Raw genomic sequence first — 24,711 nt, 5'->3', positions numbered from 1 at the left:
CAGGCTCCAGGCTCTGAGCTGTCAGCACAGCGCCCGATGCGGGGCTTGAACTCCCAAGCTGTGAGATCATGACCTGAGCTGAAGTGAGACACTTAACTGCCCGAGCCACCCAGGTGCCCCTGAGGTTCTTTGAAAAATGAAAATATGAACATGCTACCCACCCACTTAAAACTTATCTTGATCCCACATTGCTTTACAAGAAAGTTCAAAAACTTCATGTGTTCTGTAATCAGAACCACTGTAGAAGGAACTAAAGTTTGTTGTGTCATGTTATGTTTAGTATCACCCCAGAATTTTTATATTAGAATGAAGTGTTATTATTATTTACATTAAAATAAACCAGATAGGTTTGATAGATTGTGTTTAATTTTCAGCTATTTGTCATAGTCCCACCTGGTAATATATGGGAAACATGTACAGTGAACACATTCTCAGTTTAACTCATGGTTAAATCTAAAAGATGATCAGTGATAATTCTTTTCTTTGTTCTGAACTTTTCCACATGCAACTTAGTATCTCTCATTCAAGGTCCGCTGTGGGCCGTTTGCTTATAAAATAATGACATGAACAGCAAGTGATAGCTGATTTTTTTTTTTTTTTTTTGGTCATGGGTGCTGGTGGAAAAGATACTCAATACTGCTTCTCCAGCCAGCCATTTGGAATAGAGATCACTTGTCTGATCTGTGAAGTATGTGAAGCCAATAGGCTACCAGTTGACAGAGTCAATGAGAGATATGGGAAATTACAAATTATATATGCATAAAATATGTGTGAAAAATACAGGCTGAGGAGTCTTTTTGCAGAGCATATTGAGAAAAGTCAAAATTCTCACTACAGTGTTTTTCCTCAGTGCATGGTAAAAATCTATACCTATTTCAGATGTTTGCTAAGACTTGGGTTTTACATTAAACCCTTTGGACAGCAAAGAGTAATAAAAAGAAAAATATATGTTTAATGGAAAATTAAATATTGGTGTCTTTCTCAAGAAAATCAGTGCACATATAATTTGCTCAAAGTGGTTATTAATATTTACTAACCATCATGAGAGTCATAGTTATATCACTGAAACCAAAGTGGAAACCAGAATATACACAGGTGATAAAGAAGGATTTATTTCCAAAGCTAGGAGTTATTTTAAGAAGTCTTACTGAAAATAATGTTTTAACAAGTACAGTTGCATAAAGTACATTTGCACATCATTCTTTGATGTCTTTGAATTTTCTTTGATATCTTCTAAATTCTTCTAGGTTAATTTTGTTAATTTTGTAGTTGTTAAAAGTTTATATTTTCCTACGCACACTTATTTAACTACAAAAGTTTTATGGTGAACACATGTTAGTATGGCATTACTTGCTGTCTTTCTTTACTACCCATCATTGATCAGATATTTAGAACTGTCTCAGCAAAGAACTTTGAAGAACTACTTTTAAATTAACATTATTGTTCTACAAATTGGTATTGAATTTTTCTTAAAACAAGTCTATAAATCATTGCTTTTTGAACATGCTCCTGGTTCATGAACCCTTTATAACTGGTGTACAGCAAGATAAGGAGCTTGTACCAGAATATAAATTTAGTATATTACTAAGCAAACAATTTAGATGGGCTGAGATATTTTTGGTAGCTAGACTTTTTCATTGAGGAAAGAATTGTGTTATTTCTGGCACAAGATCCTATTCTTGCATGTTAAATACAGACTGAAGAGGGCAACATAAAACAAATGAACGTATAATACTTCTAACAAGTTTAATTGATCAGATATCCCCCAAAACCACAAAATATGGATGAGTGGGAACAAATCACCAATAATTACAAGATCCATGTAGTATCAGCATCTGTGTCAAAAAAGGCAAAGAAAGCCAGTCTAATAGACCTGATAAGTCCAAAATCAGAGTTAGTTGAAAGCTAATTTGACCACAGTGGATGACACTGGAGAGGATGACATACTCCCAGTTATTAAGGGGCTCACAGTAAGACTGGAAGGGGCTGGACCAGTCTGGGCCCTGTAATTTCTCCACCTAATCAACTTAAGATCTCCTAAAAGACAGAAATGAGGAGAAACAGCTTGGAATTGAATCCAAATTGAGCATTAGAGGGATCACAGAAACAAAAGAAAAAAATAGCCCAGATAAAAATTGGGGAGGTGAACGGAACCAAGAATTCTCTGAAAGTGAGCTACCATTTTTTGAACCATCTTATTAAAAAAGAGGAGGATATTCTAGAGATGAAAAATTTAAATATTATTCTAAACCAAGCCTCCTTTCTGAAAGTTTAAGAATATTTCATATAAATATGAACAAACTCCATTCAAAATTAGTATAAGAACAAAGGGACTAAATAATGCCTTTATAGACAATGTAGTTGTGCCAGAAAGGCATACCCACCAAAGAGATGAAAACTCTAACCTAATATTTCAAAACTAGCTAAAGTCATTTTATTTATTTTTTTAAATTTCTTATCTCCTCCAAGCCTCAGTATTTTTTTAAATGTTTTATTTATCTCTGAGAGAGAGAGAGAAGTGTGAGCAGAGGAGGGTCAGAGAGAGAAGGAGATAGAGAATCTGAAATAGGCTCCAGGCTCTGAGCTAACTGTCAGCACAGAGACTCACACAGGGCTCGAACCCACACACCGTGAGATCATGACCTGAGCCGAAGTTGGACACTTACCCGCTTTAACCAACTTGAGAAACCCAGGTGCCCCACTAAAGTCATTTTAAAAAGATACAAGATGTGAAAGAATAACATAAGTTAGAATTAGGAAAACTCATAAATGAGATGAGCAAACTCAAGAAAAAAAATAGAAATAAAAGAAAAATGTTTCAGAAATAAAAACTAAAGTATGAGGTGCATAAGCAAATGAATACAAGAGGTAATACCCTAGACATAGAAAATAGAAAAGGGGAAATTTTTAAAAACCAAAAAGAAATGGAGAAAGACAAGGATTCAAGAGATAGAATGCTGGCAAAGAAGAGCCAGCATCCATATAATAAGAATTCCCAGAGGTGAAATGCAAAGGAGGAGAACAGAGTAAATATTAAAACTATAATCCAAGAAAACTTTCCTAAAATAAGTCAGATCTGAAACTACATATAAGGGAAAGAAAATCATATTTTAACTAAAACTGATTTGGGGCTTTATACCTAAAGAAATGAAGTTTCTTATCCAAGATCTTCCAGGAAATAAAATGTGAGTCAGGAGTTGGATATCCATCCAGACTGATTTTCAAGTACAAAAGAACAGACAAATTGTCAGTAACATACAAGAATTCAGGGACTATTGCACTCATTTGTCCTTTCTTGGGAATTTCCCAGAGAGTAAAATTAGAGAACCAAAACAAGTAGAGAGACAGCAACATGAGGTTTGACCAACAGTAATAAGGTTAACACATGGCAATACTTTATTTGGATATATAAGTTCATAAGTCTCTCTGTCTTTCCTGCTGGATTGTAGACTCTGGAAAGACAAACTATGCCTGCCTTGTTTGAGTTATGCTAGCAGGTGCTCAAAGTTGAATGAAGAGAGTAAATGTGTTTTTAATAATAGAGGGAAGGAATCTAACATTTACTGATCCTTTACTTTCTGTGAGGCAGTTTAAAACTCACTTGTGTATAACGTATCTTTACTACATCTTTATGATTTAGGTGAAATTGCACCCTTTTTCACTAATGTTAAAAGGCTTAGTAACTTGCTTAAAGTCAGATAGTTCCTCAGTAACAGCTAGTCTGTCTGATTCCATTTTTCTTTAGCACAATTTTAATTAGGACCTTAAGAATGACATCATAATACTTAACTTTCTTAATTAAGATAAATCTTTTGCCATCTTATTTCTACTGTCCATTCTTTTTGGGATTATGAAGGTAAACTTGAAATGATCACAGATTGAATCTTTCTGTAGTCATTCTACAAATACTAGATTGAGAAATTTTAGTTTAGTAAAGTCTTTGTTAATGAAAATTTTCTCTGTATTTTTGGGCATAATATCTTTGAGTGTTTATAGATCATTAATTTTCAAAAATATGTAATAAGTAAATGAGGTACATAAAATGATAATGTGAATTTTTTTATTATTAGCATGTTATCAGGTGGTTCAGATGGTGTGATTGTACTTTATGACCTTGAGAACTCCAGCAGACAACCTTATTACACATGTAAAGCAGTGTGTTCCATTGGCAGGTGTGTATTCAAAATGTAATTCATGAATTTATAATGAATATAGTACTTTTTGCCTCAAATACAAACCATAACAATACCAGTCATATGATTGTCTCAAGCAGGTTGTTCAAATGACATTTTTTACATGGATATCCCTTGATATTTTTTTGAAAATAACAACTGAAATTCAGGCATAGCTGTTTTTAACATGGGATTTTGCCCAGGCAACTTTGGTATCCATTTTCAAAAGGATTTTATTTAAAAACTTCTGTTTATGTTGTTTTTGTTATTTACCTACATAGCACACCTCGGTAACTCATTATGGTTGTAGTACAATTTAGCATAAGACTTTTTATAAGTCTTTCAGCTAATTATAAACACAAATTATCTTTTTTTCAACTCATATTAATAGAACAGAAAGATTAAAGACTAATGGCTACAAGCAGTAAATGTACTGGCAGTCCCTCACCAAACACACACCTATACACACCTACATGCAGGTGTCTTATCTCTCTACTTACTCAAAGCTACCAAACTTAACATATCTCCCTTTGTCATTAGTCTTCTGACTATTCTTTGCTGGCTTTCCAGTCTTGTGAGAATTATTTTTAAGCATCTAGAAAGATGTATTGTGACTGTTGTAATTTGTTTGCAATGGCTGCTTAATTTTTTTTCACCTGTGTCTGATCCAGTATTGAGCACAGCTTTAAATTAACAGAGAGAATGGGGTTGGGGAAATGCTTTCAAGAGGAAAAACTTCATGAACAGTAATATCAACAACGACTCTGTATTAATGCTGTTCCCAAAGCACTTGAGTAGGTACATAAGTCCATCCAATATTTGAGAGGATATTTATGATTATTTCTTGGCTCTGGTACTTAACTTTGGAAATAAAGATTTGGGAAACTATCTCTCTGAACTTCAGATTATTTTTTTAAGATAATTATACCTGTATACTTACTATCTTTTAGGAAGTATGTTAAAAACTGTAAAGCTACTCTGTAAAAACATAGTTATAGGGTCGCTTGGTATAGATAACACCTCAGATAGTCTGAAACTTGGTTTCTAAGTGGCCATTTACACCATTTTATGCTCTCACTCCACTCTTAACAAAAACAAAGCAAAACCCAAATTCTAAAATGTGAGATAGTCATATTAACTCATTTATTTTTTCTTAGCTAACATTTTAACTTTATTTAATTTGTAATATATTAAAATAGTATTTTCATATATACCACACGTATCTAATATTATTCCTGAGGAACTGTGATCAACTTTCTGGTATATAAAGTCAAGTAAATGCTTTATGTGTCAGTCTTTTGTTTTACCATCACATTCTTCTTGGATTCAGTCTCTGCCCTTAAAAGAATAACTTTTAATGTAAATGGGCATATAGTGAGCATATTTACAAAATGAGTTAAAGTAGCATTTTATACCGGAAGACTTTATAATCTAACTGTACAAAATAATTTTTACTAAGGATTTTTATTAAGTTAATGTGGCTCAGACTCTTGATATTTATTTTTGTGTTACTTAATGTGTGTATCCATTAAATGTGAATGAGAATAACAAGTCGTACATAATAAGATAATAATATAATATTCTGACCTATTTTAAAAGTTAAATTTAAAATGTAAATGAGCTGTTATTTATAATCATTGCATTAAAGATTTGTTTTACTATAACTGGAAAATCTTGGCATACATCAAAATTTTTAGTAGCAAATAGAAATCAATTCTGCTTATTTTAAGCAGAAATTTATTGGAAAGATATTTAGAATCTCATGTGACTCGTAGGAAGGTGGGAGAGTCACTGAAAAATGAGCAGAAGGTAAGTGGGTCTAAGGCAGAGAAAATAGTCGAGATGACACCACAGGAACAGTTTAATTTGTCTTCTGCTACATGTCACCAACACAGACTCTTAACTCCACAACTATGAATAATTGTTAAATATCCCTGGGTTTTGCATTACTAGCTGGAATTTTAAAGTCCCAGTTAGGTTTGACGAAGCTTCGGATATGTGTCCATGCCATTACTGCCAAGGGAGAGGGAAAGAGAATGTCTGCAGTCCCTAGCTTTCTGTAACCAAGGCAATAAAACAAAGGAGATGTCCCCCAGATAGGAAGAGTTTGGATCCAACTTTTTAAAAAGTTCCAGCTATCCACTAAACAGCCAAAAAGTCAAGTATCTACTATACAACCAAAATATAATCATCTCTTTCCCAAAAGGTGATAGATCCTCAGTCTACTTACCATATCCAGCTTCAGTTCAAGATAATGTCCATTTTTCCACTAGTTTCACATGATCATTTATCAAATTATGCAACCTGTGGACTCACTTTATAGTTAACTTCTATATAATAATAGAAGTAAGAGAGAGGAAAGAAAAGGAAAATTAGTTAAAATATGTAAATTATACATGACATAGAGAGGAATTATGGATAGACACTTCAGTCCTTGTATTTTTGCAGCTTTCTCAAAGTCAGATCTAACACTTAAAGGCTTTCCTCCTTCACGCTCTCATTCATTCAGGTGCTTAAGATCCTTTACCCTGTATTGTTACTCAAACCTTCATCTTAAGGAATCAGAAGTCATGATGTCCTGTCTGCGTAAGATTGCAGTAGTCTTCTGTTAACTTTTGTTTGTTAATTTTGTTATGGGAGATTTCTAGCATATACAAAAGAAAAGAACAGTATATGAATATGAACTAGGTACCTATCATCTAACTTAACCAGCTGTCAGTCATAACGAATCTGGTTATGAATCATAATGAATCATCTCTATCCTTATCCACCCACTGGGTATTATTTTGAAACAAATCTCGGAAGCATTCATAATTGTCTATTTTTTTATTTTTGATAGCAAGAGAAAGAGAGAGCACAAGCAGGGGAGGGCAGAGAGAGAGAGGGAGACACAGAATCGGAAGTGGGCCAGGCTCTAAGTTTGTCTGCAGAGAGCCCAACACGGGGCTTGAACTCTCGAACTGCAGGATCATGACCTGAGATGAAGTTGAATGCTGAACTGACTGAGCTACCCAGGCCCTCCTCATCTATAATTGTTTATATCTCTAAAATATAAAGCGTATAAATGTAGTCATGATACTGTTATCTCACACAATAATTCCTAGTATTAAATATCCACTTGGAGTTCAAATTTCTGTCATGTCTAAAAAGTGTTACTTAACAGCCAGTTCGTATGAATTAAGAGTTAGTAAAGTGACACATATACTGTATTGATCACTGGTTCAGAGCATATACTGCATTCTTTATTATATCACCCTCATAAAATGGTGTATTGTAGCTGATATCTAACTTAAGTCTTCAACAGATCATGCTTCTATGGGTCATTGCTGCCATGGACATCTACCAACTGCATTCTTAGGTCATTGAGTAAGTTACTTGATCAGAAGCAGTATTGTGTCGGATACCCTGGATCTATGTGAGGCATTCAACAATTCTAAGAATCATAGTACTAATAAAGCAGTATTTGAGAAAAGCAAATCCAAAACCAGTATAGGTATCTCTTCCAGTAAAGAAAAATCACTGCCTCCTCCAGGAAGAGGTCCAGTGTAGCTAATTCCTCTGGGTTCAAGCACAGAAATAGAAGTTCCCCTGGGGCGCCTGGGTGGCTTAGTCGGTTAAGCGTCCGACTTTCACTTAGGTCATGATCTTGCGGTTCGTGGGTTCGAGCCCCGCGTCGGGCTCTGTGCTGACTGCCAGCTCAGAGCCTGGAGCCTGTTTCAGTCTGTGACTCCCTCTCTCTCTGACCCTCCCTTGCTCACGCTGTCTCTCTCTCTCTCTCTTCTATAAATAAATAAAAACATTAAAAAAAATTTATAAAAAAAAAAAAAGAAATATAAGTTCCCCTTTTATAAACCTCATTGGGAAGCAGGCCTCCACATTACACTAGAGAAGACTGAAAGTAGAGGTGCCTGGACATTCTTCTTCGTTGGACAGCTGGACTGTAGGCCTGTGATCTAGGTTTGGTCATTCATATTGTCCTACTTGAGACTGCTACTTGTTAATATCAGTTTTGAAACTCACAGAAGTCAAGTATTCCTAAAGTTTGATTGCTGTTTTGTAGAAACCATCCTGATGTTCACAAATATAGTGTGGAGACTGTACAGTGGTATCCTCATGACACTGGCATGTTCACATCAAGCTCATTTGATAAAACTCTGAAAGTGTGGGATACAAATACCTTACAAGTGAGTACATTAAAACCTTTCTAAATAGCTCTATAGGTTGAAGGAGAATCTGTAAATGGGGGTAGTTATTTTACTTTATAGAATGGTTGTAAATATATTGATATGTGTATACCTAGAACAGCAGTTAGCAGAAAACATGAACTATTATTATCATCTTCATTATTTGAAAACTATTGTCTAGTGATTCAAGGAAGAAAATCGGATTTATCTTCTATTGACCTAAAACCTTAAAGGAAAAGAAAATTACTAATATTGCTTAGTAAAGGTAGATACTAAGTAATGATAGACAATTAAAAATAGCTTTTGTGATATGTGGTTGAATTTATATTTCTAGTTCTAATCTTTTTTCTGAGCTCTAGTCTCACATTTCTCTATTTGTCTACTGAACCTCTCTTATTTGAATGTGGGATAATCTCCTCAAATATAACAATGTCAAACTGAACATGATCACTCCTCATATCCATGTACTCTTCAAATCTTAGCAATTTTTTCTTCAGACTCTCTCATATTTTTTTTTCTATTTCTCTTACTAACACTGTACATCTAGACTACTACTCAAAACTTGTAAGTGGTATCCCAACACAATACATTGCTTCCCATATTTTTCATGGTAAGTTCTACCCCAGAATTAACCTTATTGTAATGTGGTTTCACTGTGTCTCTACTTAAACCCACAAGGGGTTTCCATTGTCTCTGTTCGGCCTGGCGCTTTAAGTTCTCTCTAACCTCAACCCCTACTCCCTCAACCTTAGCTTCTTCCTCTTTTCAGCCTAAATTATTTGTTGTCTCTAAATTGATCTTTTGTCTTCTGATCACATCTTGATTGTATTATATTCCCTGCCTCAAGTCTCTTTACTTGTGCAACCTTTTTCTTTTCTTAATTGTCTAACATTTGTACCTTGTAACCAATATCTCCACATTTTGCACCCCCCCACCTTGGTAACCACCACTTGATTCTATTTCTGTGAGTTCCGCTTTTGTAGATTTCACTTATTAAGTGATAGCATACAATAATTGTCATTCTCTAACTTGTTTCACTTAGCATCATTCCTTCTTAGACATAATGTTTAAGATACTCCCTCTTAGCATAATGTCTTTCCGTGTTTGTCATAAATGGTTAGATTTTCTCCTTTCTGGTGGCTGAATAATACTCCCTTGTATAAAAATTCCACATCTTCATTATCCCTCCATACACAAATGGACACTTAGATTGGTTCTATGACATGGCTATAATAAATATAAATCAATAAATAAAATAATAGTGCAATGAACATGGGGATTAAGATACCTCCTCAAAATAGTGATTTCATTTCCCTCAGATATATACCTAGGGGTTGGTGGATCCTACCATAGTTCTGTTTTTAATTTTTTGAGAAACCTCCATACTGTTTTTCATAGTGGCTGTTCTAATTCACATTCCCACCAACATTGCACAAGAGTTCTCTAATCTCCACATCCTCACCAGCCCTTGTTATCTCTTGTCTTTTTAATATTAGCCATTTTAACAAGTTTGCTAGTTCACTGTGGTTTTGATTTGCATTTCCCTGATGACTAGTTATATTGAGCACTTTTCCATGTACCTGTTGACTGTTTGTATGTCTTCTTTGGAAAAATGCCTATTCACTTCCTCTGCCCATTTTTAAATTGGATTGTGTGTGGGTTTTTTGACTATTGAGTTCTATGAGTTCTTTACATATTTTGCATATTAACTCCCTATCAGATATATGATTTGCAAATCTTTTCTTTCATTCAGAAGGTTGTCTTTTCGTCCTGTTGATGGTTTTCTTTGCTGCACAGAAGACTTTTTCTTTGATATATAGTTATACCTGTTTATTTTTGCTTTTGTCGCCTTTGTTTTTGGAGTCAAATCCAAAAGGTCATCTCCCAAAGACTAATGTCATGGAGCTTACTGCCTTTCTTTTCCTGTAGGAGTTTCATGGTTTCAGGTCTTATATTCAAGTCTTTAACCTATTTTGAGTTTATTTTTGTGTATGGTATAAAAGAGGGGTCCAGTTTTACTCTTTGGCCTATTACTGTGTAGTTTTCTCAATACTATTTCCTGAAGAGACCCTCCTTTCTGCATTTTTGGTTCTTGGCTCCTCTGTTATAAATTAATTGACCATATATGTGGGGGTTTATTTCTGGGCTATTCTGTTCTCTTGATTGGTGTGTTCTTTTTATGCCAGTACCATTCTGTTTTGATTACTGTACTTTGTAAAATAGTTTGAAATCAGGAAGTATGATACCTTTAGCTTTTTTTTTCTTTTTTTTTAAGATTGCTTTTGCTATTTGGGGTTTTGTGGTTTCATACAAATTTTAAGATTTTTTTTTTTCTATTTCTGTAAAAATGCTCTTGGAATTTTGATAGGACTGGTACTTAATCTGCAGATTACTTTGAGTAGTATAGACATTTTAACAATGTTTATTCTTCCAACTCTTGAGCATGGAATATCCTTTCATTTATTTGCATCTTCAGTTTCTTTGATCAGTATCTGATAGTTTACAGTATATGTATCTTTTACCTCCTTAATTAAATTTACTTCTAGGTATTCTATTCTTTTTGATGCAGATATAAATGGGATTACTTTCTTAATCTCTTTTTCTGATAGTTCATTATTGATCCATAAGAACATGACAGATTTTTATATATTGATTGTATATCCTGAAACTTTACTGAATTAGTTCAAAGAGTTTTTCAGTGGAGTCTTCAGGGTTTTCTATACATATTATCATGTCATCTACAAATGGAGACAATTTAAAATCTTCCTTTCCAATTTCTGTGCTTTTTTTTCTTTCCTTTTTTTTTAAATTTATTTTGAGAGAGAAAGAGCGTGCGTGTGTGCACATGTGCAAGAGGAGGAAAGGCAGAAAGAAAGAGAGGGAGAGAGAGAATCCCAGGCAGACTCTCTGCTGTCAGTGCAGCGCCCAGTGTGGCGCTTGATCCCACAAACTGAGAGATCATGACCTGAGCTGAAATCAAGATTGGGTGCTCAACCAAATGAGCCACCCAGGCACTTCTCTGTGCTTAGTTTTCTTGTTTCATCACCCTGACTAGGACTTCTAATGCTATGTTGAATAAAAGTAGTGAGATTGGGCATCCTTGTCTTGTTCCTGATCTTAGAGGGAAATGCAGTTTTTCATTGCTGAGCATAATGTTAGCTTGCGGTCGTGTGTGTGTGTGTGTATTCTTTATTATGTTGAGGTACCTTGCCTCTATACTTAGTTTGTTGGGGGAAAAAAATCATACTTTATAATAAAAGTCAGTACACTTGATTCTTTAAAAATTCTTAATGTACAAATTTCTTAAATTAGTAAAGGGTATCTACTTTAAAAAACACACCTATAGCAAACATATTTGTTAGTAAGTTATTGAAAGCTTTCCCTTTGAGTTATCTCTGTTATCCCCTGCATTCAACATTATACTGGAAGTCCTGGGCAGTGCAATAAGGCAAAGGAAAGAAATAAAAAAAATTTAAACTGTCATTCACAGATGGCATGACTATGAGCATAGAAAATCCAAAAGAATCTCTAGCCAATTATTAATATGAGTAAATTTAGCAAAGCTGCTGGATATAAGCTCAGTTGTATTTTAGGCACAAAGAATTAGGAAATTTCAAAAGTATTATCAATGACCATTGCATCAAAAATCATCATATACCTAGTAAAAAATTGAAAAGTGTTCAAGATCACTTAGCACCAAATAGAACACAGGAGAATATTAGTGACAGAAATTAAGATTTAAATAAATGATGGGATATGCCATATTCAAGAATTCGAAGCCTCAGAGGCACCAGTATAGCTTATTCGGTGAAGTGTCCAACTCTTCGTTTCAGCTCAGGTCATGATCTTGTGGTTTATAAGTTCGAGCCTGCTTCAAGGTCTGTGCTGACAGCTTGGAGCCTGTTTAGGATTCTTTCTCTCCCTCTTTCTCTGCTCCTCCCCTGCTTGCTTACTCTCCCTCTTTCAAAAATAATAAACATTAAAAAAAAGAATTAGAAGGCTCAGTATTGTAAAGATACCAGTTTTACCCATAATGATCTATAGAGTCATTGTACTTCTAATCAAAATATTCACAGATTCTTTTACGGAGGTGACTAGCTAAGACTTAACCATAAATTAATTACACTAATTAAGTTGGTATGAGATCAGTACAAGTGAAAAACAAAAACAAACAGTGGAACAGGATAATCAAGAAACACACCCATGTATTTGACTTGATGTCATAGATGAAGAGCTAAATCAGCTGCTAAAAGGAGTCACCATAGCCAGTGGGGGCATGTTACCAAACATCCACCCGGAGTTGCTAGCAAAGAAACGAGGATCCAAATGGAAGTTGGAAGCCATCATCACGCCACCCCCAGCCAAAAAGGCCAAGTCTCCATCCCAAAAGAAGCCCGTATCTAAGAAAGCAGTTATTTGTTTTATGACACAGGTAACACTGTGTGCATTGGGAACATGATGGCCTTTTCCGTAAATTGTGCTGGATCAGGTAGGTATCTATAAAAAAATTAATCTTGACCCTTACACCACACCACAGAGAAAAGAAATCTACCAATTTCAGATAGATGATGGGTGTAAAAATAATAATAATAATAAACCTTATAGGAAAATATCTTCATGACTCAAGATAGATAAAAACACAGAAAGTTTAAACCAAAAGGAGATAAATTGATAAATTCAACTACATTAAGATTAGGAAGCTCTACTGATCAAAAAACATTAAGAGTAAAAAAATAAACCATGGAGTAGGAGGAGATATATATCTGACACATGCATATATCTTAAAAAAGACATATACAAATTATATTTTTTAAATCTGCAAAAAAAAAGACTAAAAGCCCAATTAAAAAACTAGGTAAAACATTAGAATAGACACTTCAAACAAGAGGATATCTAAATAGCCAATAAATAAATGCATTTGTCTTTATTAGTTGAGCACCTGGGTATTTTAACTAAATCCACAATGAGATACCTCTTTATACCCTCCAGAATGGCTAAAGTTAAAGGGTCTGATAACAATAACAAGTATATCTGTTGCTGATAAGATTACAATTGGTACACATATTTGTTATCATCTGAAGCCAAATATGTGGATCTTGTTACCCAGAAGATATACTTTTGAGTATATAAATTCATGCATATGTTCACCAAGGGACATTTACAAGAATGTGCATAGCAGCACAGTTTATGATAACCAAAAACTGGAAATAACCCAAATATCCTTTAATAGTCCAGTGAAATCTGGCCAATTTTACATTGGAAAACTGTCCAGCGTTGACAAGGGAACACTCACTTGTATGTGTTTGAATTTTACAAAACATTGGACAAAATAACCAGACACAGAAGAGTGCCTAATGTATATATATATATATCATATTCAAAAATAGACAAAACTAATCTAGAGTGATAGAGGTTTGTATGGTGGTTGTCTTTCTTGTTCAGGGTTGAAAGGGAGTCTAGAGAGACCTCTAGGGGTGTTAGTAATGTAATGTTCATAATATTCTACCTTATAATGCAGGTGGTGGTTACTTTCTGAAAATTCATTGAACTGTATACTTAGGATCTGTATACTTTTCTGTATGTTTGTTACACTTCAGTTAACAGTATGGCTTTAAAATTAATAAGCCATGCATTTGCATTTTCTTTCATTAGCATTGACTTTAGGATGTAAATGTTTTTGCCAACTCAAAATAATATTTCATGAATTCATAATTGTATCTGAACTAAACAAAGCATTTTATTGACAAGAATTTTGACAGTATTCAATCAGAAATAAATTCTTGTTAGGTACAAAGAAAAATAAGGAAGTCATGACTGTCCTTTTCCACATCCTCTATTCCTGTCACTAATTACATACCTATCATAGCTTTATTTCATCTGAATTTTCCATAAGTGTGTTTTCTAGCTTGAGCATATAATATGGCTTAAAGGGATATCTTCTCTAGAGTCTTCTCTATAACAGACTTTAGGATAGAGAACAGCTTTTTCTCATTCTTATTTTCTTAGAATTTTGCATAATGGAACATAAATCAGAAAATACAGATGTCAGTATCCAGGCCATGTTCTTTAAAAATGAATAAAATTCTGGGGTGTCACTACAAACAACTGTTCATAATGTGCAAGTTTTATGTGCACTTAAGTTTTCCAGAGAGTGGAATTGATGGCTTATATGCTAAATCTATGTTTAACCCTTGAGAAACTTTCCACAACAGCATTACCATTTTACATTCCCAACAGTAATTTATGAGGGTTTCAGTTTATCCACATCCTACTCATCACTTGTTATTTTTGATTTCAGCAGCACTTGTCTCTTTTTGATTTCATCAATTCTAAGACTTTGAAATGGTTATTTCATTGTGGTTTTGATTTGCATTTCCCTGAAGGCCATTCTTGATTTTTCACTACTCCTGATAGCTAATCAACTTGCAGTTTCTGTCAATTCTCTGTAAATAACCTCTCATCTCTATTTATCCTATTGCCATTACTCTAGTCAAGCCAGGATCTACTGACTCCTGCCTGGATTACTGCAACCTCCTACCTGGTCTCTTTGACCCTCCTCTTGCCACCTTCTAACCTATTGGCAGCATATCTAAAATGCCAATTGGATGTTTTCATTTTTTGCCATTGCTTAGGCTCTTTAAAAGCTTACTTTTTCCTGGGAAAATATTCAGCCTACTTAATAATATTTATAAGGTCCCTTAGCCCTTCATGATACAGACACTGCCTACCTTTCTGGCTTTATCTCTGGCCAGAGATAACGTGTCCTTTGGCACTCTAGTCATACTGAGCATCAAAATTTTAGTTTATAAAATATCATGTTTACTGTGCCCCAAAGAGTTTCTTCATGCTGTTCCCTCGACTAGAAATCTCATCCTCCTTCTATGGACTTGGCCAGTTTCTACTCACCTTTCATCTCCATGAAAAGCCAGATGGCTCTGGAAAGACTTCCCTGAATTCTCCACAGGTTAGGTGGCCCTACTAAAACACTGTACACTTACATTATTATAGTCCCTTTTGTACTTTACTGTTCATTCTTGCTTAACGCTTTGTTTTTCTTGCTGAACTGAAGCTCCTTGGAATAGGGCACAGTGTTTATTTAGCTTGCCAACTGAAACTGCAGTTCTAACATGTAACAATTGAATAAATACTGTTGAATATATTCAAGAATCTCATTCATTTAAAAAAATCAATATTTATTTACTTATTTTTGAGACAAACAGACCACAAGTGGGGAAGGGGTAGAGAGAGAGGGAGACACAGAATCTGAAGCAGGCTCCAGGCTCTGAGCTGTGAGCACAGAGCCCAATGCAAGGCTTGAACCCATGAACAGTGAATTTGTATTCAAAATAACCAAAAAGTGAAAACAAATAAAATGTACATCAACTGATGAGTGGGAGCCATAAAATGGAATATTATTCAGCAATAAAAAGAAGTGAAGTACTGATATATGCTATAGTGTGGATGAACCGTAACAACATCATGCTAAATGAAAAGAGAAAGAAAAAAGAAAGCATTTATACTAAAAGAAATGAAAAAAGTAAGAAAAAAGAGAACATTACATTAAATGAAAGACTGCAGAAGACCACGTATTATATAATTCCATCTCTTTGAAATGTCAGGAAATAGGCTAATCTTGAGAGACAGAAAGTAGATTAGTGGTTTTCTAGGGCAGATGGTAGGGAGAAATGGGGAGTGCTTGCTGATGGGAATGGGTTTTCTTTTTCAGGTGATAAAAATACTCTAAAATTGATTTTGGTGATGGTTGCATAACTCTTTCAATGTACTAAAGACTGCTGAAGTACACCCTTTGAATGATTGAATTGTATGGTATGTCAATTATAGCTCAATAGAGCTGTTATTTAAAAAAGAATGATCATCAGGTTCACTAACTAGAGCACTTGGGGAGATTATATTGTTATTTACTCAGATAAAGGTTGGGGGGTGTTGAGTTCAATTTTAGATTTGTTAAATTTGAAGGATTCACAGGAAATCCAAATGAAGATAATCCAGGGATTACGCTATACATACATGCTACTTAGGAAAGTAGTCCACACTGAAAATATAGACTTGTGTCACTACCAAATAAGTGGCAGTTGAAGAGAAGAATATGTAGAACAAAACCCTGAGGAAGACCAAGATTAATAAGATGGGAAAAGGAACAAAACAAAGCCTGCAAAAGACAATGAAGAGGAGTAGCCAGAGAGAATGTGAGAGGAAAATCAGGACTGTATGATATCCTGGAAGCCAGTGGAAGAGATTGTTTTAAGGAACATGGAGTATTCAGCTGTTTTGCATGTTACTGACAGGTTAGGTAAGATGAAGGCTATGCTTGATGACAGTAGGTATCAGTGATATTGGAAGAGTAGTGTGAATTGGAGTAGTGGAGATAAAAATAGATTGCACGGAGTTGAGAGATATGTGGGAGATAAGAAATCACTGATGGCCAAAATGTGGATTTGAAGAAGATTAACTAGGAGGAATATAGAATGAAAGGTTTTTGTTTTGCTCTCTTACTCTGAAGAAGAATCATGTGGGCATCTGGGTGGCTCAGTTGGTTGAGCGTCGTACTTTGGCTCAGGTCATGATCTATTAGTTTGTGAGTTCGAGCCCTGCATTGGGCTATCTGCTGTTGGCATGGAGCCCATTTTGGATCCTCTGTGACCCTCTCTCTTTGCCCCTCTCCTGCTCCATCTCTCCCTCCTTTGTCTCATTTCTTTCCCAAAAGTAAACATTTAGACATTTTATACATTTAAAAAAAGAATCATGAACATTTTTAAATTCTGATGAGACTGAGCCAGTCAGAAAGGAGAGTTTATAGATATCTTGGAGATAGAAGAGATAATGTATAGAGTGAGATTTCTTTTTTTTTTTTTTTTTTAATTTATTTCTGAGAGAGACAGCATGAGCAGAGGAGGGTCAGAGAGAGAGGGAGATATAGAATCTGAAGCAGGCTCCAGGCTCTGAGCTAGCTGTCAGCACAGAGCCCGACGCAGGGCTCGAACCCACAAACTGTGAGATCATGACCTGAGCTGAAGTCGGACGCCTAACTGAATGAGCCACCCAGGAGCCCCTAGAGTGAGATTTCTGACAGTGCTAAGGGGGATCTGAACATAGGTAGGGATAGTAACTTTAAATATTAGGAGGATGGCTTTTCCATAATAGGAATGAAGAAAGAAGGTTAAATGGAAGCAAATGTGTTTATAGGTTTGTTGATAAGATACTAAGAGAATTCTCATTGAATGATTTCCTGTTTTCTCTTGGTAATGAAAGGTCAGATTGCCAGTTACGACTGACCAAGTGGCCATGTTTGTGGAGAATGGAGAAGTTTGAAAGAGCTGTGAATATTGCAAAGAATAGTAGTGAAATATAATAGGACTGGCAGTCAATACTGAAAGCCCAGTTGAGGTGAATGATCTTTTATAGTGATGCTAGTTTGCCCTACAAAAAGATTCTCTTCTCTTGGGTAGAGCATAGGTCAGCTTACTAAGCAGCCCATAGGCCAGATCTGGACTCATGGCCTCTTTTTGTAAAATAAAGTGTTATTGGAGAACACATAGGCTTATTTGTTGTCTGTGGCTGTTTTGACACTACAGTGACAGAAATGAGTAGTTGGAAATGACAGAAATGAGTAGTAGTTCTTAAAGCCTAAAATATTTACAGTCTGCCCATTACAGAAGAAGTTTGCTGACCTCTGGTGTAGATCATCCTGGATACAGGTTCAGAAAAAGCAAACATTCGGAGTCATCCAGTGTAGAAGTTGAAGATATTGGCAGTTGAAGTATTGAACCTTAGAATCCAAGTTGAAGAAGGGGTGGGGATGGGTGGGAGAGGAACTTTAAGGAGTTCTGGGTTTTATTTGGATGTCTTAGAAATAGTTGGAAAAAACAAAGCTGAAAATGATGGAAGATTGTGGTCATAAGTAACATATGTGAAATGTATGATTTCAAAGGAAGAGCAAATCTAGGTGATGAGGGTGTCTGAGGTGTGAGGTTGGCAGGCAGAGCCCTGGCTAGAACACCTGTGTACATGGTGAAGTTCCCCAGAATTGAGTGGACAAGAATATGGTGGAGCCAGTGGCTGTCTTTTCTTAACATCTGGAATTTACTAGAGAAAAACTATTTTTCTCACTAAAGGGACAAGAGTGTTATAAAACCAGAGGATTTTAAATGAACAGGTTTTTGAGGGTATCATGTTCCTATGTTTAAGTCAGATAAGTTGCTAACAGTCATTTAAAAATTGCTGACAGTCTAGGGATAAGTAAATAGAAAGTCAACTGCTTTTGTGGTTATAATTAGAACTTACACATTTTAAATGTCTTTTGATTATCAGACTGCAGATATATTTAATTTTGAAGAAACAGTTTATAGTCATCATATGTCTCCAGTCGCCACCAAGCACTGTTTGGTAGCAGGTTTGTACCTGTACATTTTTGCTTTTTGATGTATTGAAACTTGCTCCCTTCTAATACCTAGTTCTGATTTGACATTTTAACCCAGACGAATATCACAATTCTTTAAAAAAAAAAGTTAAGTATATGTGATTATTTACATTCAGTTTTACAGTTATTGTGTAAGTTGGGCACTGTGCTAGTGGCTAGGATTCAAAGATTAAGAAAGCACATTTCTGTTTTCTAAGGAGTTACTTTTCACCCACTAAAGTTTCAAAGATTTTACATGAACAAAATTTGGCAACTTTTTCAGTTCAACACAGTGTAAAAATGGAAATTATTTCCTTTACTCAAGACTGTTGTTCAAATTAAACATCCATTTTTATGAAAGCACATGCAACAAGAATTCTCATGTGTGAGGAAGAAAAAATGTTTTCCTGGTATCAGATACCAGCCCCCTATGATTCTATTATTTGTGTGGCACCACATGAACATTACCTCGAGATGCCAGTTAGCTGTCTCGTCTGTGAAGAAGAGTTGGACACTAACTTGTCTTTGAGGTCCACTCAGTCTGTGTCCAGAGTTTCTGATTGGAAACATATCATTAGTATGGAAAAGTTAAGGTATTAAAAATTATCTGATATAATAAAATAGCCTAGGATTATGCATACACATTGTAGAAATACAAATTTCCTGGTTTTAATATTGTAGTATAGTTACCTCATGTAACAACCATTAGAACAACATGGGTGATGGGTACACAGGCTCTTTCTGTACTGTCTTTGCCACTTCTTATGAATCTATAATTACTTCAAAATTAAGTGTTGAAAAATAACACAACAATAGGGTTCTTTTAGTACTAAGGTATAACGGCAATTAAATTTTCTAATTATAAGCATTAAAATGAAGTATATTTTTAGCATACTTTTTTTAGATTTCTACATGGATGCAGTGAAAATGTCATGATTCGTAACAGTAGTTTCTTATTTCCTTTTGGTGATGATTTATAATAAAATTATCTTAAACCATTTTTGTTTTTGTTTTTACAGTTGGTACTAGAGGGCCCAAAGTACAACTATGTGACTTAAAGTCTGGATCCTGTTCCCACATTTTACAGGGTATTTTTTTTATTTGAAACAACAACTACTTTGAGTAAACCATTCAATAAAAAGAAACATTACTAACAATGTATTCTTTGTCACTGACATGACTGATGTATTTTGTGCTAGTTGTTAAAAGTCAACAAGGAAATAAAGATCCTTCTGTGCATTATTCTTATAAAACTGAACTATTGAGGAGACATTTATATAAACAATGGCCATAGGGTAAGCTCAAAGGATATGGAAAGACTAGCTGAAAACCTTATTTCTACATGTAAAAAGAAAATTCTATTTGAAACTTATATTGGTATATTTTTCTTAAGAACATTTTCTAATATTGTTCTGGTTAACTAAACATTCCTAATATTTAGTTACCTTTTTTCCCCTCACTGCAATTATTTTAGAAAAAGGCAGTGAAATAATATTTTGGTTAAGATATATTAATTTAAATATTTTTCCTACTTTTATCAGTATTAGACTAAACAATGAAAAGATGGTATATAACTCAGAAATACATATTTTTATGCATCTCTGGAAACATAATATATCAAGAGAACTTGGTGAGATGGATAGCATTTGCTTTACATTTATAATGAATCTTCAATAATGTAAGGTAGATGCAGATATCTAGTTTGAATAGTCCATTTAGGCAAAAGTGAATTAAAATGCTTAAGTTATCCTATGAACTTATCACCTGTACTTTCTATAAAAAACTTTTTACACAAATGCTTTTCACAATCATGAATTTGAAAAACTTTTCCTATTACAAGTTTCTGAAAAGTTAGAAAGCATTTTTATTCTCTAGAATGTTTATCTTGTATGGTTTGTTGCAGTAGTTTTTTGTTGTAAATATAAGTAAATGAGCTTGAGATCTATCATTTATTGATACATTTACTTTCTAATCAGCTGTATTAAAAAAGAAATACTGTCTTGCTCTCACCTTTCCAAATCAAAACCAGGCCTTTTATAATAAGACCATGTATGAGAAATGCCCCCACAGACTTCATATTAATATTTAAACATAGATTATTATAAATGTGAAAAAGTAATAATCATATCAACATAATTTTAATAGTAATCTTTACTTTCTTCAAAATCAGACATATTTAATTACACTGTAGCTTTTTATTTTTCAAGTTTTACAAGACTTTTCATACGATTGTGTTTACAGGTCACAGACAAGAAATATTGGCGGTTTCCTGGTCACCACGTTGTGAATATGTCTTGGCAACTGCAAGGTAACATGCAAGTTATTTGGTTTTGAAGTTAAAAAAATAATGATAAGATTTTGAAAACACTATTTATATATGATGAATATTTAGTTGTTAATTAGGTCCTTAAAATAGTTGAATTTTTATGTCATATCCCCATAAGAAATCTTCCTTTACATCACTAACTTGAAGGTGCTTACCTTTTAAAAGAGAAAATAAGAGAATCTCTGTAGCAGTGCAAATGTACTAGTACTACCTGTAAAACAACTGTGTTGTGTCATTTTTTCTACAATAGTATGACTATTAATTTTTGAATAGTAGCATTTATATTCATTTCCTTTAATACAGAATTACTTAGAATCTGATTCAACATTTATTAATTTTGATAATATTTAATGACTGCCTACCCTGTGCCAAGCAGTTTAGTCCCCAGAGACTGTTAATAGTTTGCATAATATGATACTGATTTCTATGCTTTCTGAAGTAGAACAAGTCTAGAATGTAGCTGTTAAGTAGGCTGGCTAATGAGGTGTGAAGGTGGGGAGCTAGGTGCTGGCTGTGGGTCCATCCAAGGGCTGATTTCTGTTGTTTATGCCTAATTTGGTTTTCCTCAGCTCATAGGGAAGCTAAGAAAAAGGCTTTCAATTCTCAGAGTACACCAGGAATTTGAATCAGGATGAGAATGGACCTGATAATCAGTGGTAGGAACCAGATATGTCCAAATTTCATCTACTTCAGAAAATAGTTAAATTCTCACCCTCATCCCATTGCAGACGTTCTCCAGCTAAAAAGAAAGAAAACCATTTTGAGAATGGGAAATGCTAGCTTTTTGCTTACTATTCTAATTAGCTAGGTTTGATGGTGATCTATGAAAAGAATCAAGGAAGAGATAAGCCCTGTTTCTATGTAAAAAAAGATTTATAAGTTAGAAATAGGCTTTAAAAATGTATTGGGATTTTTTTATGTTTATTTATTTATTCTGAGAGAGAAAAAGAGAAAGAGAATTCCAAGCAGACTCCATCCTGTCAGCTCAGAGCCCGATGTGGGGCTTGATCCATGAAGTCATGACCTGAGCTGCAATCAAGAGTCGGACACCTAACTGACTGAGCCACTCAAGTGTCCCTATAAAATGCATTGTATTGCTTTTTTTCTATTTAAAGGGGTCTGGATAAACCCAATGGGTTAGAATGTTGTTGAGGTCTCTTTTAAGAACATGAGAGCATCAGTTAAACTGATTTATATTTTCCTTAGGAGTAGTTTAGAAGCTGAAATTGATGGGGCACCTGGGGGGCTCACTTGGTTCAGTGTCTGATTCTTGGTCTTGGTTCAGGTCCTGATTTCTCAGTTTGTGAATTCAGGTCCCATTATCGGGCTCCACACTGACAGTGCAGAGCCTTGATGGGATTCTTTCTCTCTCTCCCTCCCTCTCTCTCTACCATCTCCTGCTGGTGCACTCTCTGTCTCTCTCTCTCTCTTTCAAAATAAATAAATAAATAAACTTAATAGAAATACAGATCTTTAAAAGAAGCTGAAATTGATGTGTGATGATGGTATTTTGCCTGTCTTCTTACCACTTGCTTGAGATAAAATAAATATAAGTGTCTGATTTCTAAGAGACATTAAATTTAGTTCCTGAATATGTGGCAGAGATAGATTTGAGTATTGGAATACAAACATAAATATATTGTCATTATCCACCTTAATTTTTTCATAAAAAAGAAAACACCAAATTCATGCCAAATGAATTCTTAAAAGTAAAATTAGTTACCTACTTGATTGTCTAGAAAACATTTGAATAATGAACAATAGAAAGGATGTAGTGACAAAATTGCCAAGGAACGGACTCCAAAGCTGTCCAGTTTTAGAGGAGAAACGTGTTGATAAAAACCAGCATAATTCGGTCTTTGTGATCTAAAAATATGTTACCTTTTTTTTTGCTATGGTTTTCACTGCTTTTTGCTACTATTGACTTTGAATATTAGATGCAAAGACAAAATACAGCAACCTAAATGTGCAAATATATTTGCACCAATATACTGAGACCTGTGCGCCATAATACTGGAAAGGCGAGGTGAAGAGTACAGTCACTGTCCTACCTGTATATGTCAGTGTAACATTTTTTTCTTCTTAGTGCTGACAGCAGAGTAAAATTATGGGATGTCAGAAGAGCATCAGGATGTTTATTTACTCTTGATCAGCATAATGGAAAAAAGTCACAAGGTGTGGAATCAGGTAATAATACATTACTGTAGAAACATGCCAATGATAGTATTTTTATATTGAAAATTATGAATTGAAACTAATTAATGTCTATTGACAAATTACAAATCTTATGATTTAGAAAAAAGTCAAAAGTCGATTTGTGGTAAATCAGTTTCTAAATGTACATAACTAAATTATGATACATAATTTGTATCTTCAAGATACAAAGAGCAGGACATTTCATCTGCTCCTAAATTTTCAAACACAGAAACTTTTCTGAATTGTTACTTTTTTTTCCTCCAGTGAGGTCAACAAATTCAGTGGCATTTAGGAAGCTACAGTAAATTGAAAGAATAGTAACATTTTATGGCCATTGTATGAGAATAAAATGTGCAAGTTGTGTTAAATGTGTCAGCTGCTATCCAGGTGACAAAGTACCTCAGTTGCATTTTTACAATAGAATTTAATTTCTTTATGGGATAAAATTCTGATTCAGAATCAGTTCCAGACCAGAAAAATCTTAGAATGAACTATATACAATTTGATGATTGTTTTAATAATCTTTTTAATTAAATTAATGACACTATTGAGAATTATGGTTTTTCAAAGTTGCTCATTTTGAAAGCAATACAAATTTTTACTGAAACTAGAACAGTTATTCTTTCCCTATTAAAGTTTTTTTGTTTTTTGTTTTTTTGGGGTTTTTTTTATTTTTTTTTACGAGCACCTGGGTGGCTCAGTTGGTTAAGCATCCCAACTTTGGCTTAGCTCATGATCTCATCATTCGTGTGTTCGAGCCCTGCACTGGGCTCTGGGCTGACAGCTCAGAGCCTGGAACCTGTTTTAGATTCTGTGTCTCCCTCTCTCTCTGCCCCTCCACTGCTTGTGTTCTCTCTTTCTCTCTCTCTCTCTCTCTCACAAATAAAACATACATTTAAAAAATCAGGGTGTGCCTAGGTGGCTCAGTCAGTTGAATGTCCGACTTCGGCTCAGGTCATGATCTTTTGGCTCATGAGTTAAAGCCCAATATCGGGCTCTGTGCAGACAGCTCATAGCCTGGAGCCTGCTTTGGAGTCTATGTCTCCCTCTCTCTCTCTGTCCCTCCCCACTTGCATTCTTTCTCTATTTCTCTCTCTCTCTCTTCCAAAAATAAATAAAACATTTTTTAAAAGTATTTTTAATAGTAAATACCAGTATTATTGGTTTTTAATAATCCATGGAATGATTTTTAGATTAAAATTAGAATTAGTATTTTTAGGAAAATGAAAGGTATTTAATTTAAAATTTTAATGTCAGGCTATGCATTTAATTGATTTTGATAGCATAGCTTACTCTCTTAAGAAAAATTATATTTGGCAAGATTTTTTTCTTTTTGATTTTCCTCTCTCTATTTTTGTAGTTTTAATTTATATAGCTTATTTTACTCAAATAATACACAGGATGAATAATTTTAAA

The 24,711-nt window shown here is 34.5% G+C and overlaps 1 protein-coding gene across 2 annotated transcripts in view; it reads left to right on the top strand.

Annotated features, from left to right (window-relative positions):
- Positions 1–24,711, top strand: part of ERCC8 (ERCC excision repair 8, CSA ubiquitin ligase complex subunit) — a 53,286-nt gene that overhangs the window by 8,263 nt on the left and 20,312 nt on the right. Inside the window, exons 3-8 of one of the 2 annotated variants that reach the window (XM_039243829.1) lie at positions 4,071–4,172; positions 8,233–8,356; positions 18,686–18,767; positions 19,793–19,861; positions 21,015–21,081; positions 23,186–23,286. In XM_039243829.1, coding sequence (XP_039099760.1) covers positions 4,071–4,172; positions 8,233–8,356; positions 18,686–18,767; positions 19,793–19,861; positions 21,015–21,081; positions 23,186–23,286 — 545 coding nt within the window. The remainder of the gene's footprint in view (positions 1–4,070; positions 4,173–8,232; positions 8,357–18,685; positions 18,768–19,792; positions 19,862–21,014; positions 21,082–23,185; positions 23,287–24,711) is intronic. The other variant, XM_039243830.1, reaches the window with a different exon arrangement.

Source organism: Hyaena hyaena, unplaced genomic scaffold (genome assembly GCF_003009895.1).
Source record: "Hyaena hyaena isolate Hyena2069 unplaced genomic scaffold, ASM300989v1 scaffold_232, whole genome shotgun sequence".
NCBI classification, from domain to species: domain Eukaryota; kingdom Metazoa; phylum Chordata; class Mammalia; order Carnivora; family Hyaenidae; genus Hyaena; species Hyaena hyaena.
This window is presented reverse-complemented; position numbering and strand designations above follow the sequence as displayed.